Below are 17,931 nucleotides of genomic sequence, written 5' to 3'. Positions count from 1 at the left end.
TCTTCTTTTTTCCTCAGAAAAAGCTTTTTCTAGAGCTGCTGTGAGCAGCTCTTCCTGTCACATGCTTGCACTGCAAGCACCAACTACACATTGAGCTCCTGTGCACGGAGGAGGGGTGATATAGGAGGCGGCGCTATGCATCTTGGGAAGAAGGTCAAAGCTTTTGAGCCTGTTGGTGCTTCGGATCAAGATCCTACTCTACACCCCTATGTCTATCCTTGTGGAGCCCAGTGTACCCCGCAGCAGAAAACTTGTTTAATCACCTTCTGACGCTTGAACCTATCTGGTTTCTTAGGAGGAACGGATGGCTCTGGATCATCCGTAATCTGTAAAATTAACTTAATAGCCTCCAAGAGATCAGGAACATCCACATGTGAACCACCCTCCCCATCAGCCGTATCCGAGTCAGAACCTGTGGGGTCAGTGTAAGTGCAGTCTTCATCCGACAAGGTGTCAGTGACAGCAGTGGAATGTGAGGAGACAAGCGCTCGCTTAGAGGACCCCTTGGACGTAGGCGAGCGACGGTCAGACTTTTTAGTAGTCAGGGACTGGTTCAACTTCTTTATTTGAGCAGATAAATCGTCCGCCCACGGCGGGTTAGCTGCAGGGACCACAAACGGTTGTACCGGCATTGGGGATCCCATAGGGGGTGTTAGTTTATGAACTAGCGTATGCAGAAGCGTGGAAAAAGTGGCCCATGGCGGGTCATCATTTGCCCCCGTTGCAACCGTCCCACTGGGGGGCAAGGAGCCCCCAGAACCAGAGCCCAAAGCTGCTATATTCTCCTCATAGGTATCTGCGGCTTCAGCAACACCGGCAGTGTATTCAGCCCCAGAGCCGTTACCCTCAGAAGCAGACATGATATAACTTGCAGTATCAGGTAACACAGTACAATTTGTCAGCAGCACAATACCTCTAGCCCAAACCCCTGCGCAGTGTAGTCAGCACCAGCAGAGATAAAGGAGAGATATGGTGACTAAATCACAGAGAAAATACGTAATACAGTATATCTTTGTGAAAATCCTATATTAGATAAAACCTGACGCACCAAGCCCCCTCAGGTTATAGAATATAGGGATAGCAGGTTGAGTGAAAGACACAAAATGGACACCACTCAGCTATCAAATGCACACAAAAATAGTCACAGTTTGTACAATGCAGAGGTTATTACTAACAATAATACTGCACTGGACTAGCTTACACAGCTATATAACAATATATATAACAGTACACAGTAAGAACTGGATGTATATCACAGGGTAATTGTACTAGGAAACCCTGACTAAACGCACTCTTTTCTAACTAACACTGACTAAAAAAGGCAGGTAGAATACTTAAGTGTCTTGTAAAGTCACAGCACTGACAACCAGGCGGCTTTACATAGGAGGATTTGCCCAAGCATTCCCAGGAACAGTGAGCTGAGGGATAATGGCGCCGCAGACACTGCCAGGGAGTGAGGGAGAGACAGATATGCAGCTCCAGGGCGGGAACATTTGCAGAAAATGGCGCCCTGGGGCTGGGGGAGGGGCTTCAGTTCCAAGCTCTATCCCCCTGCTGGCAAAACCACCGGGTACTGCGGGCTCTAATAAAACGGTTTAGAGAAAACCTGACCTGTCCCATGCCCTGGAGATCTAGTGGGATCGCCTGTACTGTCACAGTGTCCACCGCCAGCGCGTGCGGCCCACCTCCCACTGACTGCGCCGGATCGCGATAAAGGCCGGGTCCCGCAAGCGGGACCCACTTACCACCTCCCGAAGCGCGGCCACGCGATCCCGGAGAGCCCCCGTCGTGTGTGCCTGACAAGAAGAAAACCGGAGCCTCTAGCTGTAGTTACCCGGCAACCAGGGCTCGGGAGTGTACAGCGCCGCTGGGGAGAGCCGGAGCTGCAGCCGTGAATGTCCACTGACATGTAACACTGCTGCTGCCCTTGAAGTCTTCACTTTTTTCCTCAGAAAAAAAGCTCTTCTTAGGGCTGCCTGGAGCAGCCCCTCTGTTAAGTGCCTGCTACTGCAGCACCAACTACAAAACTGAGATCCTGTGCAGGGAGGCAGGGTTATATAGGAGGCGGCGCTATGCATTCTGGGAACAGTCAAAGCTTTGAGCCTGTTGGTGCCTCGGATCAAGATCCTACTCTACACCCCATTGTCCATTGCTTTGTGGAGCCCAGTGTACCCCGCAGCAGAAAAGGATTTACCGGTAGGTAACCAAAATCCTATTTTCTCTTATGTCCTAGAGGATGCTGGTGTCCACATTAGTACCATGGGGATGTACCAAAGCTCCCAGAACAGGAGGGAGAGCACGGAGGCTCCTACAGAACTGATTGACTGAACTTCAGATCATCAGAGGCCAAAGCATCGAACTTGTAAAACTTTGCAAACGTGTTCGACCCAGACCAAGTAGCAGCTCGGCAAAGTTGCAATGCCAAGACACCCCAAGCAGCCGCCCAGGAAGCCCCCACCTTACGAGTAGAGTGGGCCTTAACAGATTTTGGACATGGCAATCCTGCCGTAGAATAAGCGTGCTGGATAGTAAACCTAATGCCGACACAACCATCGGTAGAAACTGCTGACGTGTCCGAAGCTCAGCTCTATCTTCGTGGAAGATCAAGTAAGGGCTTTTACAGAATAAAGCCCCCAATTCGGACAAGCGTCTAGCAGAAGCTAAGGCCAACAACGTGACCGCCTTCCATTTAAGAAATTTGACCTCAACCTCCTGTAGAGGCTCAAACCAATCCGACTGGAGGAACTGCAACACCACGTTAAGGTCCCAAGGCGCCGTAGGCGGTACAAAGGGAGGTTGAATGTGCAGAACTCCCTTCAAAAAAGTCTGAACCTCAGGGAGGGCAGCCAATTGTTTCTGAAAGAAAATGGATAGGGCCCATATCCACACCTGCTTGCAGGAAGAGGAGAAAACGTCAGAGTTGAAACTCCACCGTAGGAAACTTCTTGGATTCACACCAAGAGACATATTTCTTCCAAATACGATGGTAATGTTTAGACGTTACCCCTTTCCTAGCCTGTATGAGGGTAGGAATGACCTTCTTCGGAATGCCCTTCCGAGCAAGTATCAGGCGCTCAACTTCCATGCCATCAAATGTAGCCGCGCTAAGTCTTGATAGGCGAACGGCCCCTGCTGCAGCAGGTCCTCCCGAAGAGGAAGAGGCCTCGGCTATTCTTGCATTAGATTCAGAAGGTCCACGTACCAAGCCCTTCCTGGCCAGTCTGGGGCAATGAGGATCGCTTGTACCCTTGTTCTCCTTACGAGCTTTAGGATGCTTGGGATGAGTGGGAGTGGTGGAAACACGTACACTGACTGGAACACCCACGGAAAAACAAGGGCGTCCACTGCCACTGCCTGTGGGTCCCTCGACCTGGAACAATAACGCAGAAGCTTCTTGTTGAGATGAGAGGCCATCATGTCTATTTGGGGTAATCCCCAAAGGTCTGTGATTTCCTTGAACACTTCCGGATGGAGACCCCACTCCCCTGGATGGAGATCGTGTCTGCTGAGGAAGTCTGCTTCCCAGTTGTCTACTCCCGGAATGAAGATCGCTGACAGCGTCAACGCGTGCCTTTCTGTCCAAAGTTGTATTCTTGTCACCTCTGACATTGACGCTCTGCTCTTCGTTCCGCATTGTCGGTTTATTCAAGTCACTGTTGTACCGTTGTCCGACTGCACTTGAATGGCCCCGATTTCTAAGAAGAGGGGCCGTCTGAAGAAGACCGTTGTAGACGGCTCTTAGTTCCGGGATGTTGATGGGCAGGCCGGCTTCCAGGCTTGACACCGACCTTGGAAGGTTACTCCTTGAGTGACCACTCCCCAGCCCCGAAGGCTCGCATCCGTGGTTAGAAGGACCCAATCCTGAATCCCGAACCTGCGGCCCTCCAGAAGGTGAGGCAATTGTAACCACCAGAGGAGCCAAATTCTCGTCCTCGGCGACAGACGAATTCTCTGGTGCATGTGGAGATGAGACCCCGAACACTTGTCCAGAAGATCCAGTTGGAAGGTCCGAGCGTGGGACCTCCCGTACCCACCTCCCCACCATCTTTCCCAACAGGCGAATGCATTGATGAACCGACACCCGGGCTGGCTTCAGGACATCCCGGACCATAGTTTGTATCACCAACGCCTTTTCCTGCGGAAGAAACACCTTCTGCACTTCTGTGTGTCCAGGATCATTCCCAGAAAGGACAACCTGTGGGTTGGTTCCAAATGTGACTTTGGAAGGTTCAGAATCCAACCATGACTCTTGAGGAAGCGTGTTCTGAGAACAATGGACTGCAGCAGCTTCTCCTTGGACGATGCCTTCATCAGCAGATCGTCCAGATATGGAATGATGTTCACCCCTTGTTTGCGGAGGAAAACCATCATTTCTGCCATTACCTTGGTAAACACCTTCGGTGCTGTGGAGAGGCTGAATTGCAGGGCCTGGAACTGGAAATGACAGTCCAGCAATGCGAAACGGAGATAAGCCTGATGCGGCAGCCATATTAGAATGTGGAGGTACGCAACCTTGATATCCAGTGATAACAGGAATTCCCCCTATTCCAGACCTGATATCACCGCCCTGAGAGACTCTATCTTGAACTTGAACTCCTTTAGAAAGGGGTTCAATGATTTTAGGTTCAGAATGGGCCTGACCGAACCATCTGGTTTCGGTACCACGAAAAAAACCTTTGTTCTGCATGTGAGGTGGTACTGGCACAACGACCTGTGCCTCTACCAACTACTGGATAGCTTCTTGTAGTACAGTGCTGTCTGCCAACAGAATTGGCAAGCCTGATTTGAAAAAAAGATGAGGAGGGAGACTTTGAAATTCCAGCCTGTATCCCTGGGATACAATATCTATCACCCAGGGATCCAGGCCGGACGATACCCAGACCTGACTGATGTGTCTGAGTCTCGCTCCCACCGGCCCCACCTCAAGGCCGCGTGGTCCACCGTCATGCAGAGGGCTTTGGCGTACCTAAAGCAGGCTTTTGTTCCTGGGAACCTGCAGCGGCATGTTTCTTGGACTTAACTCGACCTCCCCTAAAGAAAGTATTGGACGGTCTGGCCTTTCTAGGCTTGTTGAGCCGAAAGGACTGCGTTGCAGATGAAGAGAAGGATGTCTTCGGAGCAGATGCTGCTGAGGGTAGAAACAGAGACTTAACCGCTGTAGCCGTGGATATCCACGCGTCTAGAGCTTCCCCAAAGAGAGCCTGACCTGTATAGAGTAGGGACTCCACACTTTTTCTGGATTCCGCGTCGGCCGACCACTGGCACAGCCACAGTCCCCAACGAGCTGAAACAGACATGGAAGAGATTCCCGCAGCCATGGAACCCAGGTCTTTCATGGATTCTACCATAAAACCTGCTGAATCATGTATGTTGCGTACATATAATGCAACGTCATCCCTATCCATTGTATCCAAATCCTCCAGTAAGGTAGCCGACCACTTTACTATTGCCTTTGCAATCCATGCCGTAGCAATAGTGGGGTGTAATATGGCCCCTGAAGCAGTGTACATCGATTTAAGTGTGTTATCAATTTTTCTATCAGCCGGCTCCTTTAAGGCGGCAGATCCTGGAACAGGCAAAACCACCTTCTTTGAGAGTCTGGACACAGATGCGTCAACAATCGGCGGGTTTTCCCATTTTTTCCTATCCTCTTCAGGGAAAGGAAACGCCACCGGGACCCTTTTATGGACCTGGATTTTTTTTATCAGGGTTTACCCATGCTTTTTCAAATATAGCATTCAATTCCTTTGACGCTGGGAAGGTTATTTTCAGTGAAAAAAGCCTCCTCAACCTGCTCAGGTGTTGTATCATTAACATTCAACACATCCCTGATAGCCTCTATCAACAATTGCACCGCCTTTGCAAGAGATGCGGAACCCCCGCAACACATCCCCATCACCATCTGTGGTGTCAGAATCGGTATCCATGTCGTCTTGTGTGACATTCACAAGCGCACGCTTATGGGGGTATATCGTGGAGCGTCCTGAGGTACCAGAAACCGGCCATACTGCCATAGAGCTCTGTAATACCTGGCTTGCAGATTCATTACTTACAACCCTGCAAGAAATCTGAGAAATCCAAGATTTGATAGAGGAAAACCACTCAGGCTCCCTTGCTGGTATCTGTGCTAAACAGGTGCTATCCTGATTACATGGAATGGGATCATCCTGGGAGGACATATCCTCTGCAGCATATGACACCGTGTCCCTGGACATAGCTAAAGGAGACCACCAAACACTCTACACACACAGGTGAGGGCAGACAGAGTTTCCCCCCCCCAAGAATGGCAGAGAGACACAGAGATTGGAGCCAACCCACACACAGCGCTTTTACCAAAGGGAGACCCCTTGTCAGCGCTGACTGTGCACCTTAATAGGACACAGTTTTATTACAGCCCCCCCCCCCCCCCCCCCCCCATCTACAACCCCCTGGTACCATTCATAGATAGCTGGAAGTGCTGTGGAGGGACCTGTTCTCCTTCTCAGCGCTGTGCATGCAGGAAAATGGCGCTGAAACGCTGCTGGGTCCACTCTGAGGAGAAGCTCCGCCCCCTTAATGGCGCTGTCTTCCCGCTCTTCATGGATTATACTGGCCTGAAGAATTAGTGCTGGCTGAGATCCGGTGACCCCGACAGGCTTCTGGACCAGCGTAGGGTGTCTGCGCTGGCTCAGGGCGCCCCTCACAGCGCCGCACCATGTACCGCTGAGCCATCCCCGAAGCGTAGTTAATACTGCGCTCCTACCCTGTGCCACCATCTTCACACCGATCCCCCGCTTGCTAGGGGGGTCGGTGTCTCACTCGCCACCGATTCTTCAACTCTGCAAGGGGGTGGCGGCATGCTGCTGGGGCGAGCGGTCCCCTGTGGCGGAGAACAATCTGACCCCTCTGGAGCTCAGTGTCCAGTCAGCGGAGACAGTGGCTCAGACCCCGCTGGGCGGACACTGCTCCCCCCTCAGTCCCACGCTGCAGAGAGGCTGTTGCCAGCATCCTCCTTGTAAAATAATAAACTCTAAAAAATAACTTTTCTAGGAAAATTCAGGAGAACTCCCCTAGCTGTGACCGGCTCCTCCGGGCATATTTTCTTAACGGAGTCTGGAGGGGCATAGACGGAGGAGCCAGCCCACACTCTCAAACTCTTAAAGTGCCAATGGCTCCTGGTGGACCCATCTATACCCCATGGTACTAATGTGGACCCCAGCATCCTCTAGGATGTAAGAGAAATGTGCGTGCGCGTGTGTCTATGTATGTATATATATATATATATATGTGTGTTTTGTAGCACATGTAACTAAATCACACAATAGAATGTATATCATGACATATCACACGATATACACATTTATAAGCTTAATAAAGTACTCACCCAAAGCATCTGTTTGCAGATCTATATTCACAGTGCCTGCTAAAGCATAGGCAACAACCAGAGGTGGAGAAGCCAAGTAATTTGCACGGACACAGCTACATCTGCTACCCTCAAAGTGCTTGGTTCCAGAGAAAATCCCACAAGCCACCAGGTCCCCCTGAAAACAAAGGAGTTGAATATATCAAACACTGCTTTAGTCCAGATTTGTTGTACTCAAAACACATCTTTGAACAAGAATTATGTCCGTATACCTCTTTAATTGCAGTGACTATTTCCTCAGGTAAAGGATTGATGTTCCCAACACATCTCGAGCATCCATAGCCAATAATGTCAAACCTGGATTTAAAGGCAATGCAAATGAGTAGATATTTTACAATGACGTAATCAAAGCTAGAAGAAAATACTATAAATTACAGTTAATTTCAAAAGAACCAACTCTGTGCAAAAGACGAGGCAATGCTAAACTACATTTTCCTATATCTAAACATCAGGTCTATGTTAATAGACCAAGAAGGTTAAACCACATTAAAAAAACAAAAGTTGAAGACTTGTACAGTTACTAAACACATTGTGTGATCTTTCTGGCCTTCTGTAGCCTCTTATCCATGTATTTATATCATCAGACAGAAATGTTTATAACGTGGGCATCAGGTAGAGAGCACAGTATTGATAGGTCTATATCATGTGGCAACATAAAAATGCATGCATGATTACATAAACACAGAGAAATATGAAGACAAAGTAAAATCAATGTATACAAAATTATAATAGGGCATGTACAAGACAGTACAATAAATAACATTTATAATAAATAAAAAGGCATTAGAAGGTGGAAAATACTTATTTTAAAAAAGAAACAGAGCTGGGAGTTAAAGGCGAGATGACACATGGCACCGTTAATTTAGGTATCGCCAAAATAAAATTTAGAATACATAGATGAAGTATCTCAAAGGTATTGGTTATAAGTACACAGCTGTTTGGGGCTGAATCTGACACAACCGTGTGTGTGCCCTTTGGCACTTGCTCACCTGCGACTATGCAAATGAAGCCGTTTCCTGCTGTATATCCATGGAAACATGCAACAGCCCTCCTATATGAGCGATTGAATGTCGCTGTACCAAAGCGCAATCAGCGACACTCCCATAACACACTATCCAGGAACGAACAACAAGATTTATGGTAAGAACTTACCCGTGGCAAATCTCTTTCTGCGAGGTACACTGGGCTCCACAGGGAATAACATCGGGGTGTAGAGTAGGATCTTGATCCGAGGCACCAACAGGCTAAAAGCTTTGACTGTTCCCAGAATGCATAGCGCCGCCTCCTCTATAACCCTGCCTCCGTGCACAGGAGCTCAGTTTTGTTAACGAGTCCAATGCAGTAGCAGGTAGCAGAGACGACAATCGTTAGTAGCCACATACACCACATTCTCACGACAGGAGAAGGTGTCAGCGGCTAATGCCATACCAACCCAAAGAAGCTAAATGCGTCAGCGTGAGCGCCCTGTGGAGCCTAGTGTACCTCGCAGAAAGAGATTTAACAACGGTAAGTTCTTACCATAAAGTGTCCAAAGGAAGCATCCTGGGAGGCGGATGTATCAAAGGCATAGAACCTTATGAACGTGTTCACTGAGGACCACGTTGCCGCCTTGCACAATTGTTCAACGGTCGCACCACGGCGGGCTGCCCAAGAAGGTCCAACCGACCGAGTAGAATGGGCATTGATGGTAGCAGGAGCTGGAAGGCCAGCCTGTACATAAGCATGTGCAATCACCATTCTAATCCATCTGGCCAGGGTTTGCTTGTGAGCAGGCCAGCCACGTTTGTGAAAACCAAAGAGTACAAAGAGAGAATCAGACTTCCTGATAGGAGCTGTCCTCTTTACATAGATACGGAGAGCCCGTACCACATCCAAAGACCGCTCTTTGGTAGACAATTCAGGAGAGACAAAGGCCGGAACCACAATCTCCTGATTAAGGTGGAAAGAAGATACCACCTTAGGTAGGTACCAGGGACATGTTCTAAGAACCGCTCGGTCACGGTGAAAAATCAGATAGGGGGACCTACAAGACAAGGCAACCAAATCCGACACCAGTCTAGCAGAAGCAATAGCCAGCAGAAACAATACCTTAAGGGACAGTCACTTAAGGTCTACAGATTCAAGAGGCTCAAATGGAGACTCTTGTAATGCCTCCAGAACCACAGACAAATCCCAAAGGAGCCACAGGCGGGACGTAAGGAGGTTGAATACGTAACACACCCTGAGTGAACGTATGAACATCAGGCAGAGTTGCAATTTTTCTCTGAAACCAAATCGACAAGGCAGAAATATGAACCTTGAGGGAGGCCAGATGAAGGCCCAAGTCCAGGCCCTGTTGCAGAAAGGCCAAACGTTTGACCGTACTAAAAACTTGTAAGCGTCATGATTGTTAGATGCGCACCAAGCAAAGTAAGAATTCCAGACCCTATGGTAAATCCAAGCAGAAGCGGGTTTCCGGGCCTTTAACATGGTTTGAATGACCGCCTCAGAAAATCCTTTGGCCCTCAGAACGGAAGCTTCAAGAGCCACGCCGTCAAAGCAAGCCGGGTCAATTCCTGATATACACAGGGGCCCTGAATGAGGAGGTCTGGGCGCTGTGGATGTAGAAGGGAAATCTCTAGTGATAGACCCTGAAGGTATGAGAACCAATGCAGTCTGGGCCACGCTGGGGCAATCAGAAGCAGGAGCCCTCCTTCTTGATTGAACTTCCTTATTACCCTGGGCAGAAGTGACACCGGAGGGAACACGTGCGGCAGCCGAAAGTTCCACGAAATTGCCAGTGCGTCCACGAACTCTGCTTGAGGATCCCTTGTCCTTGCTCCGAAGACCGGAACCTTGTGATTGTGTTGAGACGCCATTAGGTCTACATCTGGGAGACCCCACTTGTCCACTAGGAGTTGAAATACTTCTGGATGGAGACTCCACTCTCCGGCGTGTACGTCCTGACGACTGAGGAAGTCCGCTTCCTAGTTTAGGACCCCCGGAATGAACACTGCCAATATGGCTGGCAGATGGCGTTCCGCCCACTGAAGAATCCTTGATACTTCCCTCATTGCCATGCAGCTTCGAGTGCCGCCTTGATGATTTATGTACGCCACCGTGGTGGCGTTGTCCGACTGTACCTGAACAGACCTGTTCTGTATTAAATATTGGGCCAGGTTCAGAGCATTGAACACCGCCTGCAGTTCCAGAATGTTTATCGGGAGGAGAGAGACTCCTCCTTGGTCCACCGACCCTGAAGGGAGTGTTGCTCCAACACCGTGCCCCAACCTCTCAGACTGGCATCCGTCGTCAGGAGGACCCAGCTGGAGATCCAGAAGGGAAGACCCCTGCTCAATCTATGGTCTCGCAGCCACCAGCTCAGTGACAGACGGACCTCCAGAGACCAGGAGATCATGCGAGACCTGATCCGGTGAGGCAGGCCATCCCACTTGGCTAGAATCAGTTTCTGTAGAGGGCGGGAATGGAATTGAGCGTACTCCACCACGTCGAAAGCCGACACCATGAGACCTAGCACTTGCATCGCCGAGTGTAGCGACACTTGCGTACAAGATAGGAAGCATTGAATCCTGCCCTGAAGCTTAAAGACCTTCTCCTGAGACAAGAACAACCTCTGGGGGTGTGAGTGTCCTACAATACCCCTAGGTGCACCATGCTCTGAGCAGGGACCACGGAAGACTTCTTCCAGTTGATGAGCCACCCGTGGCCTTGCAGAAACTGGAGCATCAGATCCAGATGACGTAGGAGAATTTCTGTGGAATTTGCCAGGATCAACAAGTCGTCCAGATATGGGAGGATCCTGACCCCTTGATGGCGAAGTACAGCCATCATTACCGCCATGACCTTTGTGAAGACACACGGGGCCGTGGTCAAACCAAAAGGTAAAGCCCGAAATTGATAATGGAGGTTGCCTACAGCAAACCTCAGGTACTGCTGATGTGACATTGCAATAGGAATATTCAGGTAAGCATCCTGTATGCTCCAAGGCCAGAACAATAGAGCGAAGAGTCTCCATACGAAACTTGGAGACTCTCACAAATTTGTTCAAGGACTTGAGGTTGAGAATGGGCCGAGAGGACCCGTTCGGTTTCGGGACTAGGAACTGCGGAGAATAGTACCCCTTGCCTCTCTGAGCCAGAGGCACCTGTACTACCGCTCCCGTGTCCAGGAGGGACTGTACCACCGAATGAAAAGTTTTTGCCTGATTCAAAGGGACGTCTGTCAGGCAAAATCGATGAGGGGGGACGATTCTTGAAGGATATGGCGTATCCGTGAGTGACGATTTCCCGTACCCAGGCGTCGGAAGTGGTCTTCAACCATTCCTGGGTAAACCCTAGAAGTCGGCCTCCCACTCTGGGATCCCCCAGAGGTAGGCCCGCCCCGTCATGCAGCAGGCTTGTCAGTTTTGGAAGCAGGCTGACGGGCAGCACAGGCCCGTTTAAGCTTGGGCTTAGAGGTTTTGGAAGTATGAGCCTGTTTCGGGTATGCCTGACCTTTTGCTTTACCTGAAGGATGAAAGGAACGAAAGGAAGTACTCTTAGCCTTTGGTACCGAAGGAGCAGTACTAGGTAGACATGCTGTTTTAGCAGAAGCTAAAGTCAGCCACTATCTTGTTGAGGTCCTCTCCAAAAAGAATGTCTCCCTTAAAAGGGAGCACCTCCAGGGTTTTCTTAGAATCCAGATCCGCAGACCAGGACCATAACCATAGAATCCGGCGGGCCAAAATGGACATAGTAGAAGCCTTCGCCGCCAGAATACCGGCATCAGAAGCCGCCTTCTTAATGTAATGAGAGGCTGTGACAATATACGAGAGACATTGTCTAGCATTATCAGAAAAGTTAGAAGGCAGCTCGGCTTCCATCTCCTGAGCACACGCTTCAATAGCTTCTGCAGCCCATGTCGCTGCAGTAGTGGGCCGATGCACAGCACCCACTAGGGTGTAAATCGCCTTTAAACAACCCTCCACACGATTATCCGTCGGCTCTTTCAGGGAAGTTACGGTAGCTACAGGTACAGCTGAGGATACCACCAGCCGCGCCACTTGCGAATCCACTGGCGGGGGTGTTTCCCACCGTGAGGGGATAGCGAGCCAGCATCTTCTTGTGAGGCGTGAATTTCTTTCCTGGATTTTCCTAAGATTCCTGATGTATGTCAACTAAATGGTCAGAATGAGGTAAAACTTGTTTAATGACCTTCTGACGTTTAAATCTGTTCGGTTTCTTAGGGGTAGCATCAGGCTCTGGATCATCAGTAATTTGAAGAATTAGCCCGATAGCCTCCAATAAGTCAGGGACATCCACCTGAGAGACTGATTCCCCATCAGAAACCTCAGGGTCAGTGTCTGTGGGGTCAATATATACGCCATCCTCATCAGACGAGGTGTCAAGAGACATGGGTGGATTGTGAGGAAGTAATAGCCTGCTTAGAGGACCCCTTTGTCATAGGCGGACGAGGGTTAGATTTCTGTTTAGTCAGTGATTGGTTCAATTGCTGTAACTGATTGGACAGGTGATCTGCCCATGGCAGATTAACCGCAGGGACCATAAGCGGTTGTACCGGCACATGAGGTCCCATAGGGGGCGTAAGTTTAGTTACCAGCGTACTTAACGTGAAGAAAGTAACCCAAGGCGGGTAATTTTGAACCCCCGTTGCTACGGTCCCACTGGGGGAGTAAGGAACCCCCAGAACCTGAACCCTCTGCTGCTATGTATTCCTCTAACGTGTCTGCAGCGTCACCACCACACAATGTGGGATCAGCACCAGCTCTTTTGCACCTTGTAGCTGACATAACTGAAAGCTCAATCTATGGGCAACCCAGTACAATAACAGCAGTCCAATACCCTAACAAGAAATCCCTGTGCAGTGTAAACACAAACAGAGAAATCAAGAGGTATATCGTGACTGAAAATCAGAGAAAAATACACAATAAGCATATCCTGTGAAACACATTAAATAATAACCCTGACGCACCTAGCCCCCTCAGGGTACAGAATATAGGGATAGCAATCGGAGTGAGATACACGAAATGGAAGCCACGCAGCAGCTATATGCACACACACAGTCACGTGTACAATGCAGAAATTATGACATGCAATAAAACTGCACTGGACTAGCAATACTAAGTAATACTAAGTAAAGCTATGCAGATTATTAGATATATCAATGCACAGTAAAGACTGGATGTATATCACAGGGTACTTGTACTACAAAACCCTGACTAAATGCACTGTTTCTTAACTAACACTGTCAGCAGACATTTAGAATACTTAAGTGTCCTGTAAATGAACAGCGCTGACATGCAGGCGGCTTTACAGAGGAGGATTTGACTAAACAGTCCCAGGATCAGCTCAGTATGCAGGAAATGGTGTCAAAACGCTGACAGGGAGCGAGGGAGATGCAGCTCCAGGGCGGGAACGTTTACTCTAAATGGCGCCCTGGGGCTGGGGGAGGGGCTACAGGTCACAGCCTTATCCCCTTGCCGGCCCTCACCACTGGATACTGCGGGCAATGTAACAAACGGTTTTTAGTAAAACCGACCTGTGCCCTTGCCCTGGTGGTATAGTGGGGTCCCTGTACTACCACAGTGTCCCCGGCCGATCGAGGTTTCCAGCGGGTATCGCCTGGGGGACCCTCTTACCTACTCCCAAAGTGCGGCCATGCGATCCTGGAGAGCTGCGGCGGGGTGTGTGACTAACTGAAGCAAACCGGAGCCTCCGCTGTAAGTACACGGCAACCAGAGTGCGGGAGTATACAGCGCCGCTGGGGGAGGTGATGGATCTGCAGCAGGAGATGTCGGAGTGACATCTAACACTCACAGTGTCTCTGCTGCAGCCCTTGAAGTCTTCAAAGTTCATTTAAGAAAGTTCTTCTGAGCACTGCTGGAGCAGCCCACCTGTTGTATGCCTGCACTGCATGGCACCAACTACAAAACTGAGCTCCTGTGCACGGACGCGGGGTTATATAGGAGGCGGCGCTATGCATTCTGGGAACAGTCAAAGCTTTTAGCCTGTTGGTGCCTCGGATCAAGATCCTACTCTTCACCCCGATGTTATTCCCTGTGGAGCCCAGTGTCCCCCGCAGCAGAAAATTAATTTTAAAGACATTTCTGAGACCGCGTGTCTCCCCCGTAAGCCCCAATTGCAACTCCGACTCTGTGCATACAATATCGAGATGCATACACAATGGAGGGAGGAAGGGAAATCGTTCCACTGCGTCAGACATCGGCAGTGTGGTAACCCTGAAACCTCATTACTCACCCAAGCTGGTTCAAGAAAGGCAGCACTCCACTGGCAGTGAGGTAATGTGTGACCATACCGCTTCCAGGCGATAGGCTTGTCTTTATGTATGGCTTCACCTTGAGTCCAGCTTCCACAGCCTTCTTAGCTAAGAGACCTGTAAGACACAACAACATGAAAATGGTGTAGAGTAACTTCAGTGTCACCTTCATATCCACCATGAGGTCAATAATATTAATTTAGCAAAAACAGTGCAAAATGTAAATTAACTAATAAGAAATCATGTACTTGCTTTCACTGCATCACTGCACCAGACTGATCAATGCTAAGGCAACTAATAAGCAATTATGTTATGGGTAATCTAGTACATGTTACAAAATGAAAGCAAAGTTCTAACTTTGGTCACTGCACATTTGTTGTCACACAAGTTCTTTATAGGCTAGTCTAGTGGTTCTCAAACTGTGTGCCGTAGCACCCTGGGGTGCCTCAGAACAACTGCAGGGGTGCCTCCGATTGGTGGTCCAGGACCAATATAAATTATTTATGGTCAATGTAACTGACCATAACAAAACTTTATATGGACAAGTGAATCCTGTCCCTCACCACATAACTGACCCTAAGGGTGACATATAAAACACAATTTACTTAATTTAATATATTTATTTTTTTAATTTCTCAATAAGAAACTGTTGGTCTAGGGGTGCAGTGAGAAACGTTCTGATACTCTAGGGTGCTGTGACTCAAAATTTGGGAACCACTGGGCTAGTTCATTTATTTATTTATTTTACCCCCCTTCTAACCATTTCAGTTCATGTCTGGCTGGTACCATGTGCCTTCCTGAACAATGATTTTGTCAGTTTCCCAAGCAATAACTGCTTTTTCATGACCATGCTTCCTTTTGCCTACATAGTACAAGAAATATTGTTTTAGGTTATGGACATTAGAAAATAAATCGTATTAAATTTAATTTACCATTGCATCCTTCTCTCAGGCACCCATAACATAACAGCAGACCGATGGTATGTTCCTTCACCACTGGGACAAAGGATAAACAGAGAGCTTGCATGTTCTATTTATACGTGTTACCTAAACTTAAATCCACTTTTCTGATACTAGCTAGGGGATTGTGTGAGTTAGAGTGGTCAGTCTTTGCCGTTTTTAACTTTCAAAGGGTAGAATTCAATTAAGGGTAAAGGGTATGAACAGCTGCTGTGATGGCGTTGAAACGCAGTCAACAGCACCACAGCTTGCACCCTCTGACCACGCGAATCCCGAATTTGCACAAAAGTCCTCAGTACCCGTTGAGGGAGCGAGCAGTTTTGTGTGAGTTTGGGTTGCCATAAAGTGCAGCTGTTTCCGCACTGATTTGACTGGGTGGATGTCTTCACCCACAATTGAATTCCCTCCAAAGCATAGAGCAGGGGTCTCCAACCTTTAAGACAGTGTGGGCCACATAAAAAAAAAAAACTCAGTGAAGTCCGAGGGCCACTAAATGCATTTTGCTGCCTGTGCTCCAGGTTTCAGCAGCTCAGCGTGTTCTCCGCTCCCTCCCTAGCAGCTATCCCAGGCTCAGGAGGCCTTCCACATACAAAATACAAGGTATCAATGGCATAATGTCTAATGAATGTGTTAATGGAAGACCATGTGGCTGCTTAACATATCTGTTCAGCTGAAGCACCACGTTGTGTTGCCCATGACGGACCTACTGTACCTTACAAGTAGAGTGAGCAGAGACATTAGCCGCAACAGGGCTAATGATCAGCTTGAAAATATGCTTCTGAAATAGTCATCCGAAGCCACCTACCCAGTGTCTGCTTGTCAGCAGGCCATCCTCTCTTGTGAAATCCGTAGAGAACAAAGGTGGTGATTCAGACCTGATCGTAGATGTGCTAAATTTAGCACATCTACGATCAGCTTCCCTGACATGCGGGGGGACGTCCAGCACAGGGCTAGTCCACCCCGCATGTCAGGCCCTGCCCCATTGCACAAGTACAAAAGCAGCTTTTGTACTGGTAGAGTAGCTCCCCACCAGCGCAGCTCCTGCGCGCTGGCAGCGAGCTACTCGTCGCTGCTCGGGTTGCAGTGGCCCAACCGCGCGCCCTAAACTGCGGCCAAATGCCACCGGCCCGCCCACTCGCGCCCAGTGACCGCATCTGCCTGTCAATCAGGCAGAGGCGATCGCAGGGCTAAGACAGCAGTCGGCTGTCTGGCATGCGCAGTTCAGACCTGATCGCTGCTGTTCAGACCTGATTGCACAGACCTGACCAGTTCCGACCTGACCAGTTCCGACCTGATCGCACAGCAGCAATCAGGTCTGAATTAGCCCCAAAGAGAGAGTGTGTCTTTAAGGTGGCACTGGTACGATCCACGTAGATACTTAAGGCCCGGACTAAGTCCAATGATGCATCTCCCGCAGAAAGGTCCGGCTCTTGGAAAGTTGGAACAACAATTTCTTTGTTAAGGTGGAATTTAGACACCACCTTAGGAAGATAACAGATTTGGTTCTAAGAACCACTCTATCTGGATGAAAAATCAGACAAGGATGGCGACATAATAATGCCCCTAGATCTGAAACTCTAGTAGCTGAAGCAATAGCCAGTAGAACGAGAGCTTTAGCTGTCAACCATTTAAGATCCACTTACTTTAGTGGTTCAAATGGAGCAACTTGAAGCACCTTTAGGACTAAACTTAAATCCCAAGGCACTGCAGGAGGAACAAAAGGAGGTTGGATGTGAAGCATTCCCTGGAAGAAAGTGTGAACATCCTGTAGGTTAGCAATTTTCTTTTGGAACCAGACAGTCAATGCTGACACCTGCACTCTCAAGCAAGCCACCCGTTGACCTTTGTCCATTCCTGCCTGAAGGAATGCTAGGACTCTGGAAACTCTGAAAGACCTTGGCTCAAATATTCTGTCACTGCACCATTGAATGTAGGCTTTCCATATTCGGTGATAAATGCGAGCTGTGGATGGTTTCCTTGCTCTGAGCATTGTTTGAATTAACTGTTGTGAGAATCCCCTTGCTTTCAGAACGGAAGTCTCAAGAGCCACGCCATCAAACGCAATCGATCCAGGTGCTTGTAATAGCAAGGACCCTGTGACAGTATATCTGGACATAGACGGAGTAGAAATGGAGCATCCATCGACAGACTCTGCAGATCTGTGTACCAATGTCTTCTGGGCCAAGTCAAAGCTATTCTAATCCCGGCGCCCTTTCCTTGTTTTACCTTTTGCATCACCCTGGGCAACAGGGCGATTGGTGGAAACACATAGGCCAGACGAAATTCCAACCTCAC

The 17,931-nt window shown here is 48.9% G+C and overlaps 1 protein-coding gene across 5 annotated transcripts in view; it reads right to left on the bottom strand.

The window, feature by feature from the left end:
- The window catches only part of IREB2 (iron responsive element binding protein 2), a 271,408-nt gene that overhangs the window by 40,928 nt on the left and 212,549 nt on the right, over positions 1–17,931 (bottom strand). For all 5 annotated transcript variants that reach the window (XM_063926565.1, XM_063926564.1, XM_063926562.1 and 2 more), the window contains 3 exons: positions 14,659–14,794; positions 7,615–7,699; positions 7,364–7,520 (listed from right to left, as the gene is read on the bottom strand). In XM_063926565.1, coding sequence (XP_063782635.1) covers positions 7,364–7,520; positions 7,615–7,699; positions 14,659–14,794 — 378 coding nt within the window. The remainder of the gene's footprint in view (positions 1–7,363; positions 7,521–7,614; positions 7,700–14,658; positions 14,795–17,931) is intronic.

This window comes from Pseudophryne corroboree, chromosome 6 (assembly GCF_028390025.1).
Source record: "Pseudophryne corroboree isolate aPseCor3 chromosome 6, aPseCor3.hap2, whole genome shotgun sequence".
NCBI lineage: Eukaryota > Metazoa > Chordata > Amphibia > Anura > Myobatrachidae > Pseudophryne > Pseudophryne corroboree.
This window is presented reverse-complemented; position numbering and strand designations above follow the sequence as displayed.